Source organism: Taudactylus pleione, unplaced genomic scaffold (genome assembly GCF_031769625.1).
Source record: "Taudactylus pleione unplaced genomic scaffold, aTauple2 ptg000032l, whole genome shotgun sequence".
Lineage (NCBI taxonomy): Eukaryota > Metazoa > Chordata > Amphibia > Anura > Myobatrachidae > Taudactylus > Taudactylus pleione.
This window is the reverse complement of record NW_028284434.1, coordinates 31,360,364-31,385,866: the sequence shown is the minus strand read 5'-3', so window position 1 is coordinate 31,385,866 and position 25,503 is coordinate 31,360,364. Positions and strand designations below refer to the sequence as shown.

Sequence of the window (25,503 nt, the reverse complement as noted above, 5' to 3'; positions counted from 1 at the left end):
GAAGCATATTTTGAGGAAAAGTTACATGGTGGGGGCTAAATCGGAAAGCCAGTAGCGTACCAAACTGGGCGCGATTTGAGGATAGCTGTGGGCACATCTGTATTGCTAAAGTTATTCCAACGTTAGGTTACTATGGGGATTACAAAAATACAAAAATGCTGTGAATTTTGCTGTCAACATTTTGGATCCATTTAACATCTTTTAAGAGGACACGTAACATAAAAAGATAAATCAGTCTTTTATTTTTATTTAGTGAAAAACTTAAATATCTGAAACAATGTATAGTTATGGGACACATAGTTGATGTACTTAGTGTATAGGGGTCATGATTAAAAGTTAATTAATGATAACTTGCATACTTTGAGACCTAGCTCTGAAAATCTCACATGATCATGAGACATAAGCCACGTACTGTAAAATACCCTGGCTTACCTTCTCTCCATCTGACCAAATGACATTGCTTGCACCCCAGGTATAAATGGGCCATATTCAGAGCTATTTTAAATGATGTGTGCTGTGGAGAGTGAGAGAGAGAGAGAGAGAGAGAGAGAGAGCACTAGCTTGTTGTCATGGTAACATAAGAATAGTGTGCTGTTTACTGAAGAAATGCTCCGCAATAGGGTCTACAAGGCACAGTATGCCTTCCCTGTAACTGATGTCGGAAGAGCTAATCGTGCGCAAAGGCTATTTTCTCTATAAGTCGTTTAACGCTGCAGGGCCACTTTGCTTATGGGACGCCAGGATGTCTTCTAAAGAAACCAGCCCTGGATATTACCTGCCGGCCCATGGAATTCAGGGGGGGAAACTGTACCTGAGCAAGAATCTATGTATACAAAAGCTCCCAATAACGCAGCTGCTGTTTATTTAGGGGGCTTAAGACTTGATTGGTAGCTGAATCACATGGTAACCCAAGCTATTGCATTTCTTGTCTTGATATACGTATTGTGTGTCAGATTTATTGCCTGTCTGTAGTCTGTTTGTCAGCTTGGTGAGATGTGTAGAATCTGTGGTAGCAGTGACTGGTAGAAGAATGCAGGATCTAGACGGTTTCTCCGTGGTTTTATACACGGAATAGAGCATTTCGATGAGTTTGAAGTTCTAGGACATAGCTTATTTTGGCAATCTCTAAGCTACACATAAGTTGTTCCGTGTAATTATAGACTTGTATAGATTTATTTGCGGTCGTCTGTTCTATTTAAATGATTGAGATGCTCGGTGCAAATTTGGCTGGGAGATGTCGGTGAAATCATCAGACTGCAAAATAACATTTACTTGGCTAAAAAAGGATTTGGATGTTATACATGTAATGAACATCTGAGTTGCAATTATGTAGATTGTTACAGTCATGTCTTTAAGCAAATAGTTTCTTATTTACTAAAAAATATTTTTGTTTAAACTTCTGTGACCAGAAAGCTGAACGATTTAAGAGAAATAAAAATTGTATAGTAACGTACAAACAAGCTTTTCAGCTTACATCATGGTATAATTTGGAAATGTTGGCAGGCAAAAATCCCCCATATATCTTTGATTGTGGTATCATTAAAATATGTTTTCTTTTGCTTTTCTGCTAGAGGAATGTGCTCATAAGTATTACAACAAAGTCATTTGGAACAAGAGTTTAATCGTTACTGTTTATTTATACCAGATTAGCTAAACAGGCTTTTATACCAATTTTGTTACAAATGTTCCTTTTGCCATCACCTGTTTTGTTATTGTCCATTTCAATTTTAAACATCATGGGTCTGATGCAGGGTTGGGTAGGAACTCAGGCATACATTGCTGAAAACACACGTGCATGGAACAGAAAGTGTGCATTCACCCATATGCAGATCTGTATGCACCTGGAGATGTGCCTGCATCTGTGTGAGCAGTATATTTGCTTGGATGGCATTAGTCATCATGGCAGACTTCCTTACTCTCCTGGAACATCCAGGAGGCTCCCGAATCAATCCCGGCTGCCCAAAAGACTACTGAAGTCTCTCGGAGCTGCATGCATCCACCCTTTGCCGCCCACTACCCGAGTGTAGTGCATTGTTAACAATGGCCACTAAACAGGCATTCTCTTGCATCCTGGTCTTAATAGGCCACATGTGCTTGAACACTCCGTTTCTTAACTTTCCTAACATGAGAACTTCCCTTCCCTCCTCCGTTCTGCCTCTCTGGTCATAAGTGTAGCTATGACCACATTGTGTATGACTTGGCATTGCCCGTATTTGGTGCAAATATTTTCAGAGCATCTACAGTATGAATTCTTGCAAGATGCGCGCCAAAACCAGGCATATGTTCAACGCTGTATCAGCCCCTATGTCTTTCCACTTGTTTGCCATTAAAGAAACTTGTAATATTGGGCCTGATTCAGAGCTGTACGCTAATACAAACACATTTTGCCAATTTTGCTGCTTACAATTGCTAAAATATGCTAATGCATCAGCTGGCGGAATATGTATTGTGACGCCTACCGGAGCCCTCGCAGCTGCCCGCAACTGCGTACACATACGCAGCATCAGACGCAGATCCTGAAAACATCGACTCCTGGAGTGAGTCTATGGTCACTGAGAATGGCTGCGGTAACTGAGACGCTGGAGCTTTGTTTTCTGCGTGCGCAATCGTAGATGCTGGCTAGTACATGCCCAGGAAACAGACTCGACACACCCGCGCTTTAGCCGGAACTCCCCGTAACCACCCACAAAACGGTCTCTTCATGACAATCAATTGCGAGTGAATACTCAAAGCGAGCTCGATCACAATCCATACGCCACGCGTACGCAATGAGGCTGTGACGCATGCACAGATCACCATTAATCACTCAACTGCGTGATAATAGCCGTAGTGCTCTGAATCAGACACATAAAAGTTCAAAACCCCAAAATGTATTTTATACTAGAGACAGCTTCAAATGACCAGCATTAATAGTTGGGAGCGTATTAAACCATATTGCACATGTTCCAGTTCAGGGTCTGTGATGTGCATCAAATAGTTGAAAACTTGCATCCTCATCAATGGAAGTGCACTACAAACACAAGGAGATGCTTAAGAAGCGTTTCCATATGTGTTTGGCTTAAACAGGATAATGACCTCACAGTCCTGGGCGAAAATGCTGATTGTAGGGGTGTGTGATTGGTGAATGGAGTTGATTTGCCTCTTCTCTATTATGCATGGAGCAACCCTGCGTCTCCGACTAGCCAATAAAGTGCTGTCGACTAGTAACATTAGTAGCTGGCAGTGCAGATTAAAATGAAATATGATGCACCTTTCTGATGGGCCTGATTCACTACCGATCGCAACTGCGATTACGCACGCAGGTCACCTGAGATAGTATGCTAATCCATTGCGATCGCTGTGTCGCTTCAGCGTAACACAAGGACGCCCACTTTACATTACACACATCCGTAATGTTTAGCAAGACTGCGAAACCATCGGTACAATCGAGTACCATCGCAGCCTCACACACATTGCACAAGGTCTGACCGTACTCAGAAATTGCTAACTTCATTGTACGCTATGAGTCCTCCGGCTGTGTAGGACATCGCAGTGACTAATTTATGCACGCCCCTTCAACAGCATTCAAACTCACTGGCACGCCTGCGTTACGCCAACCATCCCCCGTCACCACCCACAAATGGCACTTCCTGTCTGCAATGGGTCTGCGTGGACAGGGCGATCACAGTCCTGATCGCAGTGGCTGGCTCGTGCACTCACACAGAGATCCAGGTGCAATACTCAACAATCGGCCGATTGCGTGCGTAATTGCAGTTGCGATCGGTAATGAATCTGGCTCTATGGCCCAAACCTATTTTATTGAAAGCTGACCTAGGTGGCCCATTGAGGTACAACAACCCATTTTAGTATGTTTCTTCCTCAAGACCAGCCCGCTAACGCTGTCTGGCAAACTGACCCTTCTGGCAAATGGCCAATCAAGGCCTGATTTTAAATGTCCATTTTACCCACTTTTGATTTTGGGAAGTGTCGTGTGGATAACAAGAAGGAAGAAGTAGGTGATCATGAGTTGTGGAAGTCCCAGCATGCCCTGGTAGCTAGCATGACTGCTATAACAAGAGAGGGTATGCGTTCGGCATCCAGGTGGTCTGGGAGCAACGCACCTATTATTGGTGCTGAAATCCCGACACCATCCAGAAGCCCGTCACTGTCATCCTGACCGCCAGGATACTGAAGGTAAGTATCGGGGTGTTAGGGAGGTTAGGTTTAGGGTGCGGGGTAAGCGTTAGGCACTAGGGGGAGGGTTAGGGTTAGTCACTAAGGGGAGAGAAGGGTTAGGCACCGGGAAGGGGGAGGTTAGGGTTAGGTACCAAAGAGGGGGGGTTAGGGTAGGGCGAGGGGGAGGGTTAGCATACCAACCAACAAGTGTCTGTATGTTAACCCTTTCGAGATGCTGGCACCGGGATTCTAACAGCCGGGATCCTGAGCTCCGGCATCTCATACTGATTCCCAAGAGAGGACATGTGAAAAATGAAACCCACTACAAGGCGATCATTAAAAATTGCATATTTATGGAATCGAAAATTAAAAATGGAAATAGCAGAAAGGTAATTGTTTGCATACCTGTCAGCGTTAGTGCCATCTCAGCTGGATAGCTACAGGCGGCCTCAGCCTACGGGAAGGTTTTGCAATCTACTTTTCTGCTTGACCACACCAGTGCTTCATATTATTTTATTACACAAATATGCTGTGAGTGTTCTTTCTAATATCATTTTGTACCAGGTTTCATTTTTCGCATTTTCTCATTTTTCTGCTACATTGGGTATAATTTTTTTTTAATAACTACAGGCAGGTCTCAAGAAAGCCTTTCAGCATTGTATGATATCTATGAAGCAAAAATTGCTTTGACATTTACCCAGGAAATATGAGTGAGTAATCACATTACTCGGATCTGCACTGACTCACTTGAGCCTCACAGATAAATGCTCTGTCCAGCGTTCAGAGACAAACCAATCCATTATCAGACCGTTTCCAGGGGTATATTAAGGTGAAACGGAACCAAAGTCTTGTGGCAAATGCATTTACAGAGGTTCATGTTTACTATTATGATTTGTTTTAAGTTATTATTGAATAAAACAAGTGTTATAAAGAAATGTCCTGATAAAGTTATTTTATTATATAACTAACTGACCACTAGGGGCACTGTTGTATTGTAGTCTATAAAACACCTTGGTAGTGTGTTTGGAATGATTTACCGGACATTTTTCTGAACATTTATAGAAAACTAAAGTTCATATATTACTTATATAGGTTACTAGCTGAAGCACTTGGCTTTGCCCGGGATTAAATATTCAAGATATTAAGTTATCAATGACTTTGATGTAACTGTCAACATTTTAAAAATAATTAGCAGCTTAGCAGCTCCAACATACCCATGAGGTAAGTTCTACCCAGCGCACTCCGCCATGCGGTCCAATCGGGACCCCCAACCACTCCATTAGGCATCCCAAACCAATTGCCACCCCCCTGTGAAGTTTTCATCAAATCCATCCAGTGGAAGTCCCAGAACAGGCTCCACGGGTCAAAGTTCTGCCTAGTGTACCCCAACGGGAACTCCGACCGGGTTCTCAACCACCTAGTATGCCTTCTGGGATCCAATGTTACCACTCTGTGACGTTTTTGTCCAAATCCACTCAGTGGAAGGCTCAGAACAGGCTTCCTGGGTCAAAGTTCTGCCCAGCGTACACAACGGCCGGTCCGACCAGGACCCTAACCCCTCTAAAACCTGGCCAGGATCCAAATGGACCACCTCGCATTGGTTTCATCCCAATCGGTGAAGTGGTGTCCGAATGAATTACCCGAAAGACAAACAAACAGACCAATGAATTTTATATATAAGATTTTCTCTGCCTTTATTAGTGAGTCTGCTATACAAATATTGACTATATTTTACTAGACCTTTTTCCCAGTTTATAGTGTGTTGCAATGTGGTAATTATATGTCAAGTGAAACAAAGGCATCAGTTTATGTATGTTACTTCAAAGCATTAAGTACATCTCAACTGCCCCACTTTGTTCAAGTAAATGCAAAACACTGTAACATTTATTTAAGTAAGTACATTAATGCATAGTATTTAAGTGGCAAGTGCCGCATTAGTCTGGTTATGCTTTGTACCTGCCGATAATAGTAACATTTATCTAGAAATCGCTATCAGTTCCACTCATTTATTTCATTACAGAAATAAATATATCTGTGTTCCTACTTTTTTGTTAATAGTTTATACTACTGATGTTTAATTGTGCCTATCACCCACACATATTGGAGACACGTATTTAGTGAATATGGAAGTGCCTCAGTAATGTCAGATGTTCTTAGTGAATCATTAGGACCGCGTTCCCATAATATATATTGGCAGCGTTCTCATGAACGTTCCATAAACCTGGCAGCCACTGCTGTGTCAGTATATGACCCTATCCTTACTAGATGACGCATATATTCAGTATCTGCACAGAAATGCCAGTCACCAGTGACTGCTTTATTATTGGAGGCTGCTAATACTTCTGCCTTACAATAGCTACACCAATAGCTATAATTATTTATTCCGCTACCTTATGTATCAGTTGTTTCCTTTACCTCTTAATCTATGTACGCACTGTATGATCTATCATCCGATATATTGTTCTGACACAGATCGGAACGATATATATCGTACACATCGTATAGTGTGTATGCCCAAACTGTCGTTCACGGCTGTCATTCATTGAATCATCCTACCTGCAATGCTGCACTCAGATGGGACCATTCCACGGCTCATGCATGCAGCACGTAACAATACATGGCTCCGTTGTACAGTGGATCGTGTAATGTGTACGGTGACGCGATGTATCGTTACATGTCATCGCTTGGTCCAGGGTTGGAAAAAAACAGGTTTTTAAAAATACAAAAAAACAAACAAAACATAAAAAAAAATTTTCAACCCTGGTTAGAAAGCATTAAAACATGGTTGATCAAGGTTTCTAATACATAGCCCTGTTTCACAGTATTAATATAATAAGCAGGATTATTATTTTTTTTTAAATTTAGAATAGTTCTCATAAAATGCAGAATAGCAATGAGCAAAAGCAAAACATGTACAACATAGTGCCAAAAATACACTGTATATTATATGTTGGCATTTTGTACGTAAAGGGCAATAATAGCATACTTTGTAGCAGGGCCATTTATTGACTAGTTATTTCTTCAGTTACTTTGGAAATGTTTTCCAGTTGTTTGGTTTCCTTTGTCCCTTTCCTGGAAAAATCTGCATTTTCAGTAAGACTTGTAAGTTTACAATACTTTCATGTATCACTTTTAGGAAGAATGCAAACAGATTTTGGCTCAGCAGAAGTCGAACTCCCAGTCTGACTCTCATGATGATGAAATCTCCCCACCGCCTCCAAATCCAGTGGTGGAGGCCCGACGTAGGAGAGGAGGGGTCAGTGCAGAAGTGTACACTGAAGAAGATGCTGTGTCCTATGTTAGGAAGGTAAATTATAATACGTTTTATTATTTCGTACAGGATGAGAGGAGTAACCCATGTGCTCAGGTACTGATAAATAATGTGCATTAGGGTGCTGTACAGTGATATGCATTCAGGTGTTGGCCATAACTTGTTTTTTTTACCTGTTGTTGCTCACAAGCAGATTTCATTGTTATGATACACATGAGATGATTATTTTATTGTACACATACTGGTATTTTGGACCAGTCATATGACGTTATTATTTAGTTATCATGGCCGGATTTGCAGATTTTCTTCCTCCTCCTCCTTCCCCCCCATCTCCTGTCTCTCATATCTGCACCCCCCCGCCTCCCTATCTCTCATTTCTGTCCCCCCCGCCTCCCTATCTCTCATTTCTGTCCCCCTCTCTCCCCCATCTCCTGTCTCTCATCTCTGCCCCCACCCCGCCTCCATATCTCTAATATCTGTCCCCCTCTCTCCCCCAATCTCCCTGACTCTCATTTCTGCCACCTCACCCCCCACCGCCCTGTATCTCATATCTGTCTTCCTCACCTCCCCTTCTCCCTATCTATCTTCTCTGTCACCTTCACCTCCTCTTGTTTCGCACCTCTACCCCCTACCTTCCCTTCTCCCCGCCTCTCATCTCTGTCCCCCTCATCCCGCCATCTCCCTGTCTCTCACATATGTCCCACACACCTCCTTCATGTCTCTCATCTCTGTAACACTCCCCCCATCTCCCTGTCTCTCATCTCTGTCCCCCTCATCCCCCATCTCCCTGCCTCTTCTCTCTCACCCCCCATCTCCCTGCCTCTTATCTCTGTTCCCCTCACCCCCCATCTCCATGCCTCTTATCTCTGTCCCCCTCACCCCCATCTCCCTGTTTCTTATCTCTGTCCCCCTCACCCCCCATCTACCTTCCTCTTATCTCTGTCCCCCTCACCCCCCATCTCCCTGCCTCTTATCTCTCACCCCCCATCTCCCTGCCTCTTATCTCTGTCCCCTTCACCCCCATCTCCCTGCCTCTTATCTCTGTCCCCCTAACCCCACATCTCCCTGCCTCTTATCTCTCACCCCCCATCTCCCTGCCTTTTATCTCTGTCCCCCTCACCCCCCATCTCCCTGCCTCTTATCTCTGTCCCCCTCACCCCCCATCTCCCTGCCTCTTATCTCTGTCCCCCTCACCCCCCATCTCCCTGCCTCTTATCTCTCACCCCCCATCTCCCTGCATCTTATCTCTGTCCCCCTCACCCCCCATCTCCCTGCCTCTTATCTCTGTCCCCCTCACCCCCCATCTCCCTGCCTCTTATCTCTGTCCCCCTCACCCCCCATCTCCCTGCCTCTTATCTCTCACCCCCCATCTCCCTGCCTCTTATCTCTGTCCCCCTCACCACCCATCTCCCTGCCTCCTATCTCTGTCCCCCTCACCCCCCCCATCTCCCTGCCTCTTATCTCTGTCCCCCTCACCCCCCATCTCCCTGCCTCTTATCTCTGTCCCCCTCACCCCCCCTTCTTCCTGGCTCTTACCTCTGTCCCCCTCAACTCCCCCGTTTCTCTTTCCTATCCCCCCTAACCTATTCTCCCTGTCTCTCATCTCTGTCCTCTTACACCCCGGTCTCCCATCTCTGCCCCCCTCGCCTCCTCCCCGTAATATTTAAGCTCTGCCCCCCCACCCCCACTTTCCTGTCTCTCCTGTAAGACCCCCCATCTCCCTTCTCCCTCTATCTCATCTATGTCCCTAATGTCAGTCTCTCCCCTGCTGTGGCACGAGATGGAAGGGGGAGGGCAGGGGAGATGCTGTTTGGACAGTTCTGTTCCCTCCTGTCAGCACATGCGGCTGCACCTCCTCCCACCCGGGCCAGCACTGGGGGGGGAGAGAAGACAGAGGTGAGGCTGGAAGTCTGCCAGCCTATGAGAGCTGTGAGGGGAGGGGGTGGGGCCTCCTGCAACCAGACACATACTGTTAATCCTTATATGGGCAGATATTTATGGGTAATTTAGTTGTTATATTGTTCCTTATTTTTTTTTTCGTGGTCATGTTGCTCATAGTAACCAATCAGCTTCTGTCATTTTTCTTGCACATCCCCTAAAACGACAGAAGCTGATTGGATGGCGCTGTATCTCTCTCTGCTTTATCTCTCTCCAATATTTGATAAATCTCCCCCTTAGAGATTAGATTAACATCTTCACATTCCTTCGATATTGCTATACCACAGGAACATTTCCGTCTGACTAAATTAAGGTTACGTACAGTAAGCGCATTGGTTTCCCACTTCTAAAGATATGTTCAACAAACTTTGCCTCCCATCAGAAGTGTTTTACCTGAGAGGCCTCACAAATACTGTAAAAAAAAATTCAAATTGCTGCTATAAAGAGAAAAAAAAAGTGCTGCCATTTCTCATTGCTGCACTGATGGGCCATTAATCTGGCTTTTGCTACAGCTTGGTGGAAAGTGCCTGTGGAAGGATACCTTTAAGAGCTGCTTAACCTCTGTCACTGCAGAGCAATCTTTTAATCACCCCAGGATATTGCTTTTGTCTAGAGAGGAAGGATGCATAGTTTCTCAGACAGTGAGAATTGGATGTCGTTAGTAGTCGGATGATTTTCGTACATGTTGGCATAGAACTGGTTGCCCCCGGGGCGCGTAGGAATTAAGGGCAGGTGGCGTCTGATTGAAATATTCAAGTAAAAACAAGTCAAGTATCTCTGAACATATCTTTGCACTAGACCTTTGGGTTATCTTTCTGTTTTGGAAATGTAATGAATTTTAATACATCTGTAACAGAATATAGGGCCCATTTATCAAAGTGTATTTGAGGTAAAATCCTCAAATACACCAGTTTTCGGGGGCTAACCTCAAATATTAAGTATCCCCTGTATGTATTATGAGGGACCGCTGTGATCCCTACATTACCGCTGGCAGCAGAATCCACCATAGGTTTCTATGTTGGCTGCCAAATTTACCAATATCCGGAATGCGATGCATTCCAGATATGGCCTATGGGTTACACCGTGCATAATTAGCCAGCGGAGGGATACGGATGATACATCCGGCTGATAGGATCGCATTTTGCAATGCGATCATGGGTGTTACTGGCATGCCCTGATCGCGTTGCAAAAGCGATCATTGATAAATGGGCCCCTATATGTCATTGGCCATCGTGCGCTGAGTATGTTGGAGTATGGGCGTAAAGAGCAGTGCATTACTCAATGACTAAATCGCTTACAGACATGTATATACCATGTGGAAGGAAGATAGATAAATGGGTATTTTTGGTGGCAGTCTCTTGTAAAATATGTGACATTTTCCCATGTATTTCTGGAAATCTGTCAGCTGAGTAGTTTGTGTGCTCTGCGCTGAATTTCCCGGGTAATGTGCTATTTGGCTTGTCTTTGAATGCAGTTCTCCTGGGAGTTTCCTACATATGCACGATAACTGCTTGTTTCTTACACTGGGCCTGATTCAGACCCGCTCTCAAGCGCTATGCGCTCGCAAGTGGGTCGATGGTGGCCCAGTGATGTCAGTAGGTGGACTTCCTGCTCTAATAGTGCAGGAAGTCCACTGGGGCTTGTGGCAACGAGACCCAACCGCAATTGTCTCATTGCAAGCCCGATGGTCGCGATGGTCTTGACCGTCGCAACCATCACCTGGCCGCTCGCATAAGCTGTGGGTGGTAAAAAGAGCTAAATATGCTACTATAGGTTTTAAACAACTATACAATTGACCCCAAAGGGTATATTTACTAAGGTGCGGGTTTGTAGAAGTGGAGATGTTGCCCATAGCAGCCAAGCAGATTCTACTTAACATTTATCTAGCACCTTCTACAAAATAATAGCTAGAATCTGATTGGTTGCTATGGGCAACATCTCTACTTCTAAAAACCCGCACTTTAGTAAATATACCGCCAAGCATCTATATTACATAGAACCATAGAATTTGATGGCAGATAATAACCACTTGGCCCATTTAGTCTGCCCTTTTTTTTAACCTGAACCCTATTTGATCATTAGTCGTTTGTAAGTATATTATTGTGCCTATCCCAAGCATGTTTAAATTGCTCCACTTTCTTAAGTTGCATACACACTAGACGATTTGCTCCATGAGCGATATTGTATAGTGTGTCCCTGGCAGGGGTGTGCACAGTGTCGTTACCGACACTGAGCACGAACATTGAACAATATCATGCACGATATTGTTCAGTGCCGGGCTCCCTCCCTCATTACCGAACATGCAACAACCTGACAATTTCGTCAGGTTAGCCTGCATGTTCGGGCAATGAACGACCATGACTAGCGGGAGCGCGCATCGTTGGTCGTTGGTCATTATCGTTGATCGTTTTTGTGCAAAAAATTTACGATATTTTGGACGACTGAACTATAACGATATCGTTATCGTTCCGTCGTCCAAAATATCGGCAAGCGTGTACGCACCTTTAGCCTCTACCACGACTTATGGGAGGTTATTCCATTTATCCACTATCCTTCCCATGAAGTAATTTTTGCTTTGAACCTCCCTTCAATTTCAGTGCAGGTCCTATTCTGGGTGTATGTACACATAAATATTACATTAGCATGCTTTATTTACAAAAGCCCTCTCTGTAATTTACAGCATTTGGTAGGTAATAAGATTAAAGCTATTTATATCCCAAATTCCACCTACCTAACACCTAAACATGAAAAATCTGTGTTTACTATGCTGTAATAGTGGGTTAACTTACCTTTGTTTATCTGAAAAATTGCTTAAAATCACTTTTATAAGTTTGAAAATCACTATGTATTACCTTTTTGTAACATTGAATATCCTAGACATATGCCTTTTACATATATTTTTTATTTATTATTATTTTTACTATTATTTTTCTATTACTGTAATTTCCACTTGAACCTATAGCGGTAATTAGTTTTTCACTCCAACATTGGTAGGATTCTTGTGGATTAGTTTTAGAATTGGTTTTACATTTGGTGATACCTCCCTTATTATGTATGGGGTAAGGATATACACATATAATAGATTTTTATATTACTAGAGTGCTTCATTTTAAGAAGCAAATACAATTAGCCGTGAGTTCCATCCGCAGAAGCCACGGGTTACATTACTTTGTGGGTTTTTTTCATCACCTGCAAGTTGGATAATATTATAGAAGGCTGTTACTGGGCATAAACAAAGTATTTTAGGTTCTTAAAAGGTGTCAAATGGCGGATTTGTACCCTTTTTTTTTAACAGTGTAATAATGATAGTAAGAAAGTGTTTTCATCAATTAAAGCCTTTAGGTTATTTTGTGATACAACAAATATCTGTAATGTGATTTTGAATTGTTTTTAAGCAAGCTTCAAAAATATTGTGAAAAAACCCCACTTGTAACTCCCAAAAGCAAGCTCAGAACTTAATTCCCCATCTATACAACACCCCAAAATATATGTCCCAAATAATCCAACCTTTTTTTTGAGCTTTTTACAGAAAATCACCTAAAAATTAAATGTGAGTATTGGAAAAATTATGCAATGTAAATGCCTCCAAGTACTTGATTTTTCATTGGGAAGTGTGTCCCAGAGGTTCTGCACTGAGGGCCCAATTTTTGAGTTGGCTGCAAACCTGATGGTTTACGTACAGCTCTAATGGTGGCTGATCGGCGCATGTGCAGGATCTATACTGTGCTTGTGCTGATCAATGTCTGCTAGATCTCTTGCAGTGCCCCGGGTGGGGCGGGGCTGGGCTGCGACTGTGGCCATTTTGTAGGTGTGTCGCGGTCAGGGCAGCGGAGCTCTGACAGCCATTCTGAGTAAGCTTAGGCTTACTCAGATGGCCGATAGGTGACCGATGGTGAACCAATGCTCTCTTTTCGGATGCAGCACTCAGATTTGCAATGTCGTCAGTGTGCGTCTTTAGCTTTCAGATTCCTCCTGTCGCATTTGCAATGCAAATAGCATGAAGCTCTGACCAGGCTCTGGGTCCCGACATTATCACCTTAAAAAAAGATTTTTCCAAACTTTTCACCTACTCAGGTCTGCGAACTAATAGCCACGTTAATTCCCATTGAGATTATAGATGTGCGCTGACCCCCGTGTTATTGGTTTTGGATCTGGATTCATCTTTTTTAAAACCGCTAAAATAATGTAATTTTTGCAATCCAAAACCCGAAATTCGGATTTAAAATCCGAATTCCAAACCACGGGAAGATCAGAACCGCAACTCTGATCTGTCAGGATCTCCTCAGGAGATCAGAACCACGACTCTGATCTGTCTGTATCTCCTCAGGAGATCAGAACTGTGACTCTGATCTGTCGGGATCTCCTCAGGAGATCAGAACCGCAACTCTGAATTGTCTGTATCTCCTCAGGAGATCAGAACTGTGACTCTGATCTTTCGGGATCTCCTCAGGAGATCAGAACTGCGACTGATCTGTCCGGATCTCCTCAGGAGATCAGAACCATGACTCTGATCTGTCTGCATCTCCTCAGGAGATCAAAACCGCAACTCTAATATGTCCGGATCTCCTCAGAACCACAACTCTGATCTGTCCGTATATCTCCTCAGGAGATCAGAACTGCGTCTCGGATATGTCCGGATTCACAAAATTTGTGTGGATTCAGCTTTCTGGAGATCCGAACCGCACATGTCTAATTGAGACCCATGTTAACTTAACACAGATTTCTAATTAAATAGGAAAAAGTAGCATCCACATATTTTTGGTCCGCGGTAACGGGGGTTAACGGAGCCCGTGACTAATTCATTTTGGGCCTGAGTGTCCTTAGGTGTGTTAGGTCTGTAATCAAGCTGGCAGTGAAGCGGTTTCTATTTAATGCTTAATAACTGAAACTAAAGGAGCAAGTTAATTTTCCTGAGAGAAAGAAGCCAGAAAGATATAGTGATACCTCATTTAATTATATTCCACAGGAAGGTAATATTGATGTGTAGTCAGAAACAGTAAAATAATGGTTTTCTTATGAGAAATAAAGAGCATGCAGGTGAAAAAGAATGTTATATTTAATCCTCCAGATCTTCGTTCTATCTTTGTGTGAGATGAGAGGTCTTGCCCTTTTGTTAGCTTGGATGTGTCTTGCATTCTTCACAGAATCGCAAGGGGGTTCCCATGCCAGGGACATGAACATAATATTGTTCTGTGGATTTTTGTTTCCACAGGTTATTCCAAAGGACTACAAGACGATGACCGCACTGGCCAAAGCCATTTCAAAGAATGTGCTCTTTGCCCATCTCGACGACAATGAGAGAAGGTATGAGGCCTGCTCTTTGTGTGCAGTGCAGAGAGATACTTGGCCCTGCGATGTTAGCGGTGATGACTTTAATGAGTGCATCTTGAGTTATAACAATTATAATAATAACAATAATATTAGTACATAGGCAAATGGGAAGTATGATACAGCAGATTGTAAAATGAGCACTTTCCTGCTACATCTGGCAAAAGGGTGACAACTAGATTTATGTAGGGAGTTCCTGGTGATAATAAAAAAATGAATGACTTATATGTTAGGAATACTGCAAATTCCCAATATCATCATACACTGTCATATAATGCATGGGAACCAGGAGGGTGTGCTTACGGTAACAAATTCCAAGCAACAAAATATCTGCCGGTTTAGTAAACACTGCTGACAGAGGAGAACTTCCCTAAAAATCATGAGGTAGGGAGGTCACAGTCCGAGGTCAGACAGTCATGAGACTGAGCTCTTGAATAGCAGCAGGAGGGGAGCCAGTTTTATCATAGCACCCACACACTAACAGGATGACACAAACATAGGAATTGCTAAGGAAGTGCAGTTCAGCGGTCACTGCCCGAGGTCCAGCTAGTACATCTGTGTCCACTGTACGTCATTTTATGTCTGTAGCCGCCTGGATGGCGACAGTCCAAGAGTGATAGCTTTCACAAGCTGCCTTTAACGACTGGCCAAATGGAGACTAGCAGCGATATAATACAGACGTCTGTTGTTGTCCCCTCTGTCCTGAGATTCCTCGTAAACACTGTCAGGCTCTCAGGGATATTTGTGGTACAAAATGCAAGCAAAGCTATATGGTTGTCTGTCTCTGCCTATAGAATCTCATTACAGGGCTGCAGGAATAAAATGATGTTCTATCTCTCAGTCTTCGAATAGTACAGGAATTATTAACTCATCAAACTTGTCCCATATGTCACAGCGAATCTATATTGCTGTTGAATGTGAAGGCAAATGGCATGTCTAGGCCTGTGCAATAACATGAAGTATTATGTAAATTGTATTGGAACCAGCGGACCACACACAATATAAAGGGGAACTTTTACCTAAGCTTGGTCTTTTAAATGTTTTACTTAACTTAGTTTTATCTCTATAGATGCCTTATTATTTCAAAAGCTGCTGTTAGTGAGTGAATGGTGAAAATTTTTATTTTTTTATCAGTTTTTTAAATTTACTATTTACCTGCCTGTTACCTGCTGGCTTCGTCCACGATGAAATCGCTTCTGCCAACATATGTATTGCTTGACCAGCAGCGTTATACAGACTGGTGGCAGCAGCGCCTTCACCCAGCACTCTCACCAATGTTACTGTGTGCCCTGTGCACAGACTGCTATCTATCTTATTTAAGTGACCGTGGGCCCAAAGCACCTCTCCCCCCACCCCTTACTAGCCGAGCACATGGTGCCACCACTATCTCTAGCATTGATGATGTAAATAAATTTAGTTTTTTGTTCTTGCTCAGCCTTAACTTGATGGTTCGAGTTAAAACAAAGTGCAAGTTATTTCTAGGAGTTTCCTCTACACAATGATGGGATCAGTAGTTTTTGTGCCAGCTTGGAACAAAGAGACAGACATAACTTTCTCATTATATTAGTATAGATTAGAATTAGGCCTTGTACTAAAGTGATACACTGGTCTCAGAAACTCATTGAAGAGGAAAACAGAAGGCAGGAAGGTCTATGTCTGTTAAAATGGCCTATGAACTGACCAGTAGGCATCTGTTTATTTATTTACTTATTAACAGTTTCTTATATAGCGCAGCATATTGCCAACAGTAAAGCATCCTGAGACAATTCATGTGTGGGGTTGCTTCTCAGCCAAGGGAGTGGGATCACTCACAGTTTTGCCTAAGAACACAGCCATTAATAAAAAATGGTACCAAAACATCCTCCAAGAGCAACTTCTCCCAACCATCCAAGAACAGCTAGTTAAACCGTAACTCAGGTGTCCTAAGGCGAGCTCAGGGAGGACAGAAACCTCCCGTGGAGCCCTTCTGCTCCACTGGAGGTTTCTGTCCTCCATGAGCTCGCCTTATAACACCTGCGTTACAGTTTGACAGGTGTACCTGACGAACAATGATTTTTCCAGCATGATGAAGCACCTTGCCATAAGGCAAAAGCGATATCTAAGTGGCTTGGTGAACAAAACATTGACATTTTGAGTCCATGGCCAGGAAACTCCCCAGACCTTAATCCCATTGAGAACTTGTGGTCAATCCTCAAGAGGTGGGTGGACAAACAAAAACCCACAAATTCTGACAAACTCCAAGCATTGATTAGGCAAGTATGGGCGGCCATCAGTCAGTATGTGGCCCAGAATGTGATTGACAGCATGCCAGTACGAATTGCAGAGGTCTTGAATAAGAAGGGTCAACACTGCAAATATTGACTCTATGGATAAACTTATGCTAGGTACACACTGGCTGATATATTGGCCGATCAGTTTTGATCGGCCAATATATCGTGCCCCCGTCGGTCAGTATGTACAGATGATATGTCTGTGAACAACGTCGTTCACAGACATATCGCATTGGCTCTGCTGCACAGCCAATGAACAGATATGTCTGCAGACATATCTGTCCATCGGCAAGTGTGTACGGGCGATCAGGAATGTAAACAAAACAATATTAAAATAGAACTTGGAACTCATTTAATCCATCAGTCTGTATACTGAAAAAACTCTTGACATGGTGACATCCCTAAACAAATGGCTGCCCACTATATGATGGCAACCAGAATCCCTGCCTTCCCCTATTAATGGTAAGAGAATATTGGCTTAGCAGGAGATGACAGAGCTGTTGGTGTATATAACAGGGGAAGAATGGTGATATTATTTGACTGTTTAAGGGGTATTGTTTGGTTCAATAGGAGAGCTGAATGCATTTCTGTTATTTCCTTAACACAAAACACCTGCCATAGTTATGCTATGACAACATTCACTGCTCCTGGTCTCTCCTACACATATTGCTCCAGGAATGCTCTTAGTTAGACCAGGTGAACTAAACACTGCTATTTAATGTCCTGTATTTTAATCTTACCCAATAAAGAAACATTTTAAAATACATGCAGAATATTTTCAAATATTTTACATTTTATATCAGATCTGCTAAGAACACAGCTGTTTGAGTCTTAAAATTCTCTTGTCTTATACAGTGGCTTGCAAAAGTAGTCACCCCCCTTGGCTTTTTACCTTTTTTGTTACATTACAAACTGTACTTTTTTTTTATCTGAATTTTATGTGATGGATCTGCACAAAATAGTCTAATTTGGTGAAGTGAAATGAAAAAAATATAAATAAAAAAAGAATCTTTATAAATAAAATTCTGAAAATTGGCATGTGCATATGTAATCACCCCCTTTGCTATAAAGCCTCTCAAAAGTTCTGGTGCAACCAATTACCTTCAGAAGTCACATAATTAGTGAAATGAAGTCCACCTGTGTGAAATCTAAGTGTCACATGATCTGTTAATATAAACACACCTTTTCTGAAAGGCCCCAAAGGCTGCAACACCACTAAGCAAGAGGCATCACACAAGTCAGGGACAAAGTTGTTGAGAAGTACAATTCTGGGTTCGGTTATAAAAAAATATCCAAATCTTTGATGATCCCCCGGAGCATCATCAAATCCATGATCATCAAATGGAAAGAACATGGTACCACAACAAACCTGCCAAGAGAGGGCTGCCCACCAAAACTCACAGCCCGGACAAGGAGGGCATTAATCAGAGAGGCAGCACAGAGACCAAAGGTAACCCTGAAGGAGCTGCAGAGTTCCACAGCAGAGACTGGTGTATCTGTGCATGTGACCACAATAAGCCGTACACTCCATAGAGCTGGGCTTTATGGAAGAGTGGCCAGAAAAAGGCCATTACTTAGTGATAAAAATAAGAAGACACGATTTGAGTTTGCCAAAGGCATGTGGGCGACTCCCCAAATGTATGTAGGAAGGTGCTCTGGTCAGATGAGACTAAAATTTAACTTTTCGGCCACCAAGGAAAACGCTATGTCTGGCGCAAACCCAATACATCCCATCACCCCAAGAACACCATCCCCACAGTGAAACATGGTGGTGGTAGCATCATGCTGCGGGGATGTTTTTCAGCAGCAGCGACTGGCAACTGATTTGAGTCGAGGGAAAGATGGATGGTGCTAAATACAGGGATATTCTTGAGCAAAACCTGGTTCAGTCTGCCGTGAATCCAATTGAGAATCTGTGGTCAGACTTGAAAATTGCTGTTCACAAGCGGAAACCATCCAACATGAAGGAGCTGGAGCAGTTTTGCCTTGAGGAATGGGCAAAAATCCCAGGGGCAAGATGTGGCAAGCTCATAGAGATTTAGCCAAAGCGACTTGCAGCTGTAATTGCAGCAAAAGGTGGCTCGACAAACTACTGACTTTAGGGGGGAGAATAGTTATGCACGGTGAAGTTTTCTGTTATGTTGTCCTAAATGTTGTTTGATTCACAATATAAAAAAAAACACAACTTCTCAGTTGTAGGCATGTTCTGTGAATGAAATGATGCACACCTTCAAACAATCCATTTTAATTCCAGGCTGTGAGGCAACAAAACATGAAAAATGCAAAGGGGGTGAATACTTTTGCAAGGCACTGTATGCACACTGCAAGCAGTCATCTTGTAGTTTGAACATTCAACAGTTAAAATACAGGTCAGCACACTCAAAGAAACATTACATAGAACACTGGTCAGTAGGTCTCCATTAAACTAAAGACTACATGAACAGAAGTTACTGTGGGGGTAATACCGAGCTGGACGTATATGTGTTCCAAAAATAAGCTATAAGAATGGCGTATTTATGCCCATTTGCGGAGATGGAGGCATCTCAAGATACATCCAGCACTTCACCAGTAACATATTCACCAGGTTTACATTAGGTATATTTGCACATAGAGACAGATACGCCCAGCCAGGCCATACACACAAAAAATTGTAACATTTTGTTTTGATAGTGAAAAATGTGTGCTCTGTTAGATTTGCTTTAAATAAAGATGAATTCTCAATCAGGCAAAACACGTCAAAGGCATCGTCAGCTTTCAAAAGCCGCATATTATTAGATCTACAGTAGCCCCATGTGACTGTGGTTGCCATGGAAGTCAAAACACACAAATTATTAAAAGCAACCTGAAGGGGCGGGGCCTGGAGTAGCATGGTGTAGGAAGCTTTTTGTCAGCTCTCCCGCTCTATCCTGGTTAAATATCCTATTTTGGTAGACCTACCCTCTTCAATTTGTGTATACCTGTGAAGTAATTACCTTCTGCATTTCCTGAGGTACTTTGGTGTGTTCCCCGTCCCATGATTACTTACCTGCTGCCCGGTGAACTTTGAGGCCGAGTCCTTTGCTGTGGTGCTCCTGGATCCAGCGGCTGCCTTTTGTGCTGTATCCGTCTGACGGCTCTCTCCTATCTTTAGAGGTGTTCTCTGATCTGTGCTGTTTGGTGCCCTTTTAATCTCGCCTGTGTGGGCCGTTCAGTCACAGATTCTCCTCTGGCCTCCGTTGCATGCCTCACGCGACCCGCGGTATGCTTGGAGTTAGTGGCCAACATCTTGAATAAAGGTTACATGCGACTTCTCCTTCGTGCTCTCCGCTATCCTGTTGTACCTGGAGCTGCAGCTGCGGTGTTGAGGGGCTTTCTACTCTGCTGGTGACAGTGTGCATGTCCCCTTGAATTTTACTGGGTTTTCTAGCCTGCATTTTTTGCTTCTCCTGACTGCTTCCAGTAGCAGCGGCCATTTTGGAAAGAAGAATCTGAGTTCTGCATCCTGGCCATTTCATCATCCTTGCTATATTGAATCTGTAGTTCTTTGTGGATGTATATTGCAAATATGGATAACTCTCTGCAACTAAACCTCCAGGCTATTAAGGCTTCTACCCAGCGGCTTCTTAATCAGTTTGATGACATGCATGTGGATATCCTTTCTTCCTGTGGCATCACCTGGCAGTATTGTAAAGAGGTGGTGTTGGATATATTCGCTCTCCAAGTCTACAGCAATCACAATTTATGCAATTGACTGCGATCTGGATTTACACTTCTCAATGGATGTGGACATATCTGAGTTTGTACATTACTTCATTCCTGGGCGTTTCAGGGTGGTTACTATCGTTAGGAAGATTCATTCTCAGATCCTCTTTGGTGTGCAAGGACTACAGGATTTGTTATGTCAGTATTCTGTGTACTGTCCTGTTAATCCTCATGTTTTCTGGGACAGGACTGTTTTTATGATTCCATCCTTTCACGGGGCTGAGGCCTTGCCGGATTAGTGTGTTGAAGTTCATCAGTGTGCCTAGCCTATTGGAATACTTTCTGTATCTCTTTGTTATATTGCTGTGAATTTGTATATCCTGCTGCATTATTTATTTATTTAATTTTTTAATATATATTTTTCTATTTCTCCTTTTGTATTTTATGTGTGTCTTTCACTTATCCATAATGTTTTCTGTTTTATTTTATTTTCTGTGCTCTATATGTTTGTTATTTGCAAAATATGCTGTAAGGGAGGAACTCCATTTCCGTATAATGCGGGAGAGCTGGGCTTAGCCTAGTTTAGGGCCATTACGTTTATTGCCCTGGTCATATATGTGGTCTTTAAAATCCTTTTTTTTGGGTTGGGTGGGGGTTTAGGTAGTGTTTAGTGTAGTTTAGGGGGTTAGGGAGGGTATTTTCTATTTAGGGATCCAAGTATGCCTGGGTTGGGGTTAGGCCATACAGGGTGGGGGGTTATGGGGTGGTTTGATTTTTTTTTTTTTTTAATTTTATGTATTCTGTGATTTTTATATTAAGTTTGGTAATGTTGGGGTATCTGTACTATTTGTTATCATACTTGCATACTGTACTTCTTTTATCTCTGGATCTAAAGGCCTGAATGGCGCCTTCAGGTCGTTTTTGCTTTATATTTTATGTTAAGTACTCATTATATCCTGTTATCTATGTACCATATTCTATTCATATGTACTCTGATATTTCACATCTGCCTCAATTCAATTATTCTGTATTTGTTTTTATTTTACTTTTGTTGATGGGTGTAAGTTTAAAAAATTTCAATAAAAATAATTCAATTTAAAAAAAAAAAAGCAGCCTGAAGAAAAAGGGAAATGGTATATACCAATAACCTTTTCTTATAGTCTGCCACAGTGACAAAAAAAATAGCAAATTATATATTTTTTTTTTTATAAAATTTTAACTTTTCTATTTCATAGTCTACCCTGGTGAATTTGTATTGTTTCTAGGGGACTGATTGGGCTTTCTCTCTGTAGCTTAATTGTGCAAATGTATTTTTTAACGATCAACATTATAAGTAAAATCAAAACAAAGCAAAAATGGAAAAATACTTGTTTATTTAATTGTTACACTAGTCACTTTCATGCAGTCAATTCAACACCCATACGTTTACCGAGAAAATGTAATACCCCTTTCACACTGAAATCCCGGTTCCTAGCTGGGATAATGAACACGGATCCATCCGTGTTGGTACCCCTTTCATATTGAGGCAAAAGCCTGGAAAAAACCCAGGTGATGTGTCGGAGTGAATTTGGTCGACACAGGTTTTGTGCCCCGGGTCTGCGACCCTGCGGTTTTCCCGGGTCCATGCCTCAGTGTGAAAGGGGTATAATTGATTTGTTCTCACCAGTACAAAGATACCAAATATGCAAACTTTGTATAAAGGGTTATAAGGCCGGGAACATAGCTACATAATTTCATTCTATTGTAAAATATGCTGTAACTGTACTTGGGTTCAAAGCAAATGTATTTATGGTTGGAGTAATGAAAAGCAAGGATGCTGGTGGGCAGGCAAAATTTGTGGGGCTGATTCTTGTGTTATCGGTGTGGGCAATATTTGATCTGTAAGACACTCAAACATTTTGTATGCGTTAATGATGTCCATACACAATGCGCCTTTGTCACTTATAATAGCTTTCAGTCTTGTAGCAGTGCAAAACACCACAATCCCCAGCAGGCCAATTGCCTGATTGTGAGACCTCAAAAATTTAGGCTGTCCAACCAAAAACAGGACAGTTCGGAGATATTGTGAAAGTTTAGTCTTGGAGGTGGAGAGAGCCTGTCCGCCTGCAGTAGGGAACGTAAATACCTTATCCTGTAAAACAATGAAGAAAATTCAAGATTGCAGAGCTCAACAGCAACATGTTACAAGTCGCGGACACGACTTGTCTCCTTCGAGTAGTTTACCCAGTCAGGACAGGGTTACTCCAGTTTCTCCTGTTGCTAGGCGATCGGCATGACTCATGAAGTGACGTGTCATCCACAGTGCAGCGTGATTGGTTCTTACTTCTATTTGTACTCGCTGGACTTTTGCCGCCTCGCCAACTATAGCGTATCTGTGGGTTCCATCGGCTTGGCTGCATGGTCAGCGTTCTGTTCCTCCTCTTGGTGCAGATTTTTGAAGTGGCTTCTGTGCTACCTCCGGCTCTCCAGCTTGTCTACGGCTTCCTAGCCACATCTATATCATCGTGCTGCCATCGGCTCCCCAAGTCACAGCACCAACTACTTACTCTTCGGCTCTTGTTGCACCTTCAGCACATTTGCCGCACCAACAGCGTCCGTGCTGTTCCCGATTCTCCAGCCTCTTCTACAGCTTCTAAGACGCACCTACACCTCTGTGCTGCCATCAGCTATCCAAGCCACAACATTTACTTTTAAAAACATGTCTCCGGCTGTTGCCGCTCCATCAGCACACAAGCCACATCATCGGAACATTTGCAGCATCATCGGCACATTTGCCGCACCATCTGCGCTCAAAGCCACAGCATTACCATTTTCTGTCTACCAACGGTTATTGTCGCACCATTGGCACACAAGCCGCACCATCGCAAATGTGCCGTATCATCGGTTCTCAATGCCACAGCATATCCATTGACTGTTTACCAACCGCCATTGCTGCACCATCGGCACATTTGCCGCATCATTTGGCACATTTGCCGCATCACCGGCTCATTTGCCGTATCATCGGCTCTCAAAGCCACAGCATATACAGTACATTGACTGTCTACCAATGGCCATTGCTTCACCATCGGCACACAAGCCGCATCATCGGCACATTTGCCGCACCATCGGCTCTCAAAGCCACAACATTACCATTTACTGTTTACCATCGGCACACAAGCCGCACCATCAGCACACAAGCCGCACCATCAGCACATTTGCAGCATCATTGGAACATTTGCCGTATTATCAGCACCTTAGCCGCACCGTCGGCTCCCAAAGCCACAGCATTATCATAGACTGTCTATCTACGGCTATTGCCGCTCCATCGGCACATTTGCCGCACCATCACACCATCGGCTCCCAAGCCGTATCTCTCCATCTGAATTATCTGCTCTTCCTGTCCAAAACTCCTTCTTTTTATTTTAGGGTTCCAGTTGACTCTCCTGCAAGCTACTACTACTCCGAGCAGTAAGTCTAGGCGGCCGCCTAAGTAACAGTGAGCGATTTATCTCTAAGGGAACGACGGGTGGTTGTTAGTGGTGGAAGACCTCGTAGCCTGGGTTCTAGACGGCTTACTTGGAGTGGTCACTGGTAATCATAACATTACATACATAAAGGTCTACATTACTTTTTTTATTGGAGGTCAGGAAGGGGTTAAACCAGTGGTTCCCAAACTTTTTCGAATCACGGCGCCCTAGAGTATCATAATTTTTTCCACGGCACCCCTGGGCCAAAAGTTTCTTATTGAGAAATCAAGCAAAAATGTAAAGAAGTAAATTGTGCTTATGTGTCACCCTTTGGTTTAGTTATGTGGTGGTTGACATGCCTGTGCTTCTTTGTCACAGCCATTTGACAGTCATTAGCACTGGTTTTGCCTATCACACTGACTAAAATAATTTTATTTGGTACTGGACCACCAGCCGGAGGCACCCCTGCAAGTGCCCTGAGGCACCCAGGGGTGTCACGGCACCCTGTTTGGGAACCACTGGGTTAAACAATTAAAGGAAAAATTTGCCTTGCCTCTATTTTTGGAGTGCAGACTTTTAGCTTTAAGGGGTTGAACAAAAATATGCTATGGAAAGTTTTGGAATTGCAACCATTTTTATACACAGTCCCCTATTTTCAGGGAGTCAAATGTAATTGGACAAAATAACATAATCATAAATAAAATGTTCATTTTTTAATACTTTGTCGAGAATCCTGTGCAGGCAATGACTGGAACCCATGGACATGACCAAGGGCTGGGTTCCTCCTTTGTTATGCTTTGTCAGGTTTTTACTTCAGCTTTAGTTGTGGTTTATTTGTGGGTCTTTCTGCCTTTAGGTTTGTCTTCAGTAAGTGAAATGCATTCTCGATCGGGTAGAGATCAGGTGATTGACTCAGACATTGCCGAATATACCACTTCTTGCATTAAAAAAACTACTGGGTTGCTTTCGCAGTATGTTTTGGGTCATTGTCCATCTGCACTGTTAAGTTCTGTCCAATCAACATTGGTGAATTTGGCTGAATCTGAGACACTATGGGGTTGATGTATCAAACAGTGAAAAGAGTGGAGAAGTAGACCAATGGAGAAGTTGCTCATGTCAACCAATTCCAAGCCTTTTCCATACTTTGTATTTCTTAGCATTTTGGTGCAAGTTGATTTTAAACGCTGTTCCAGAACTGGTCTGGCTTTTTAGATGTTTCTTTGGCAATTTAATCTGGCCTTACTCTTCTTGAGGCTTATGAATGGTTTGCACCTTGTGGTAAACCCTCTGTATTTCCCGTGAAGTCTTGTCTTTATTGTAGACTTGGATAATGATATGCCTTCCTTCAGAAGAGTGTTCTTCACTTGGCTGGATGTTGTGAAGAGGTTTTTCTTTTCCATGGAAAGGGTCCCTG

The 25,503-nt window shown here is 42.9% G+C and overlaps 1 protein-coding gene across 1 annotated transcript in view; it reads left to right on the top strand.

The window, feature by feature from the left end:
• The window catches only part of PRKAR1B (protein kinase cAMP-dependent type I regulatory subunit beta), a 246,294-nt gene that overhangs the window by 31,682 nt on the left and 189,109 nt on the right, over nucleotides 1–25,503 (top strand). Inside the window, exons 3-4 of the mRNA XM_088451867.1 lie at nucleotides 7,292–7,462; nucleotides 14,577–14,668. Coding sequence (XP_088307993.1) covers nucleotides 7,292–7,462; nucleotides 14,577–14,668 — 263 coding nt within the window. The remainder of the gene's footprint in view (nucleotides 1–7,291; nucleotides 7,463–14,576; nucleotides 14,669–25,503) is intronic.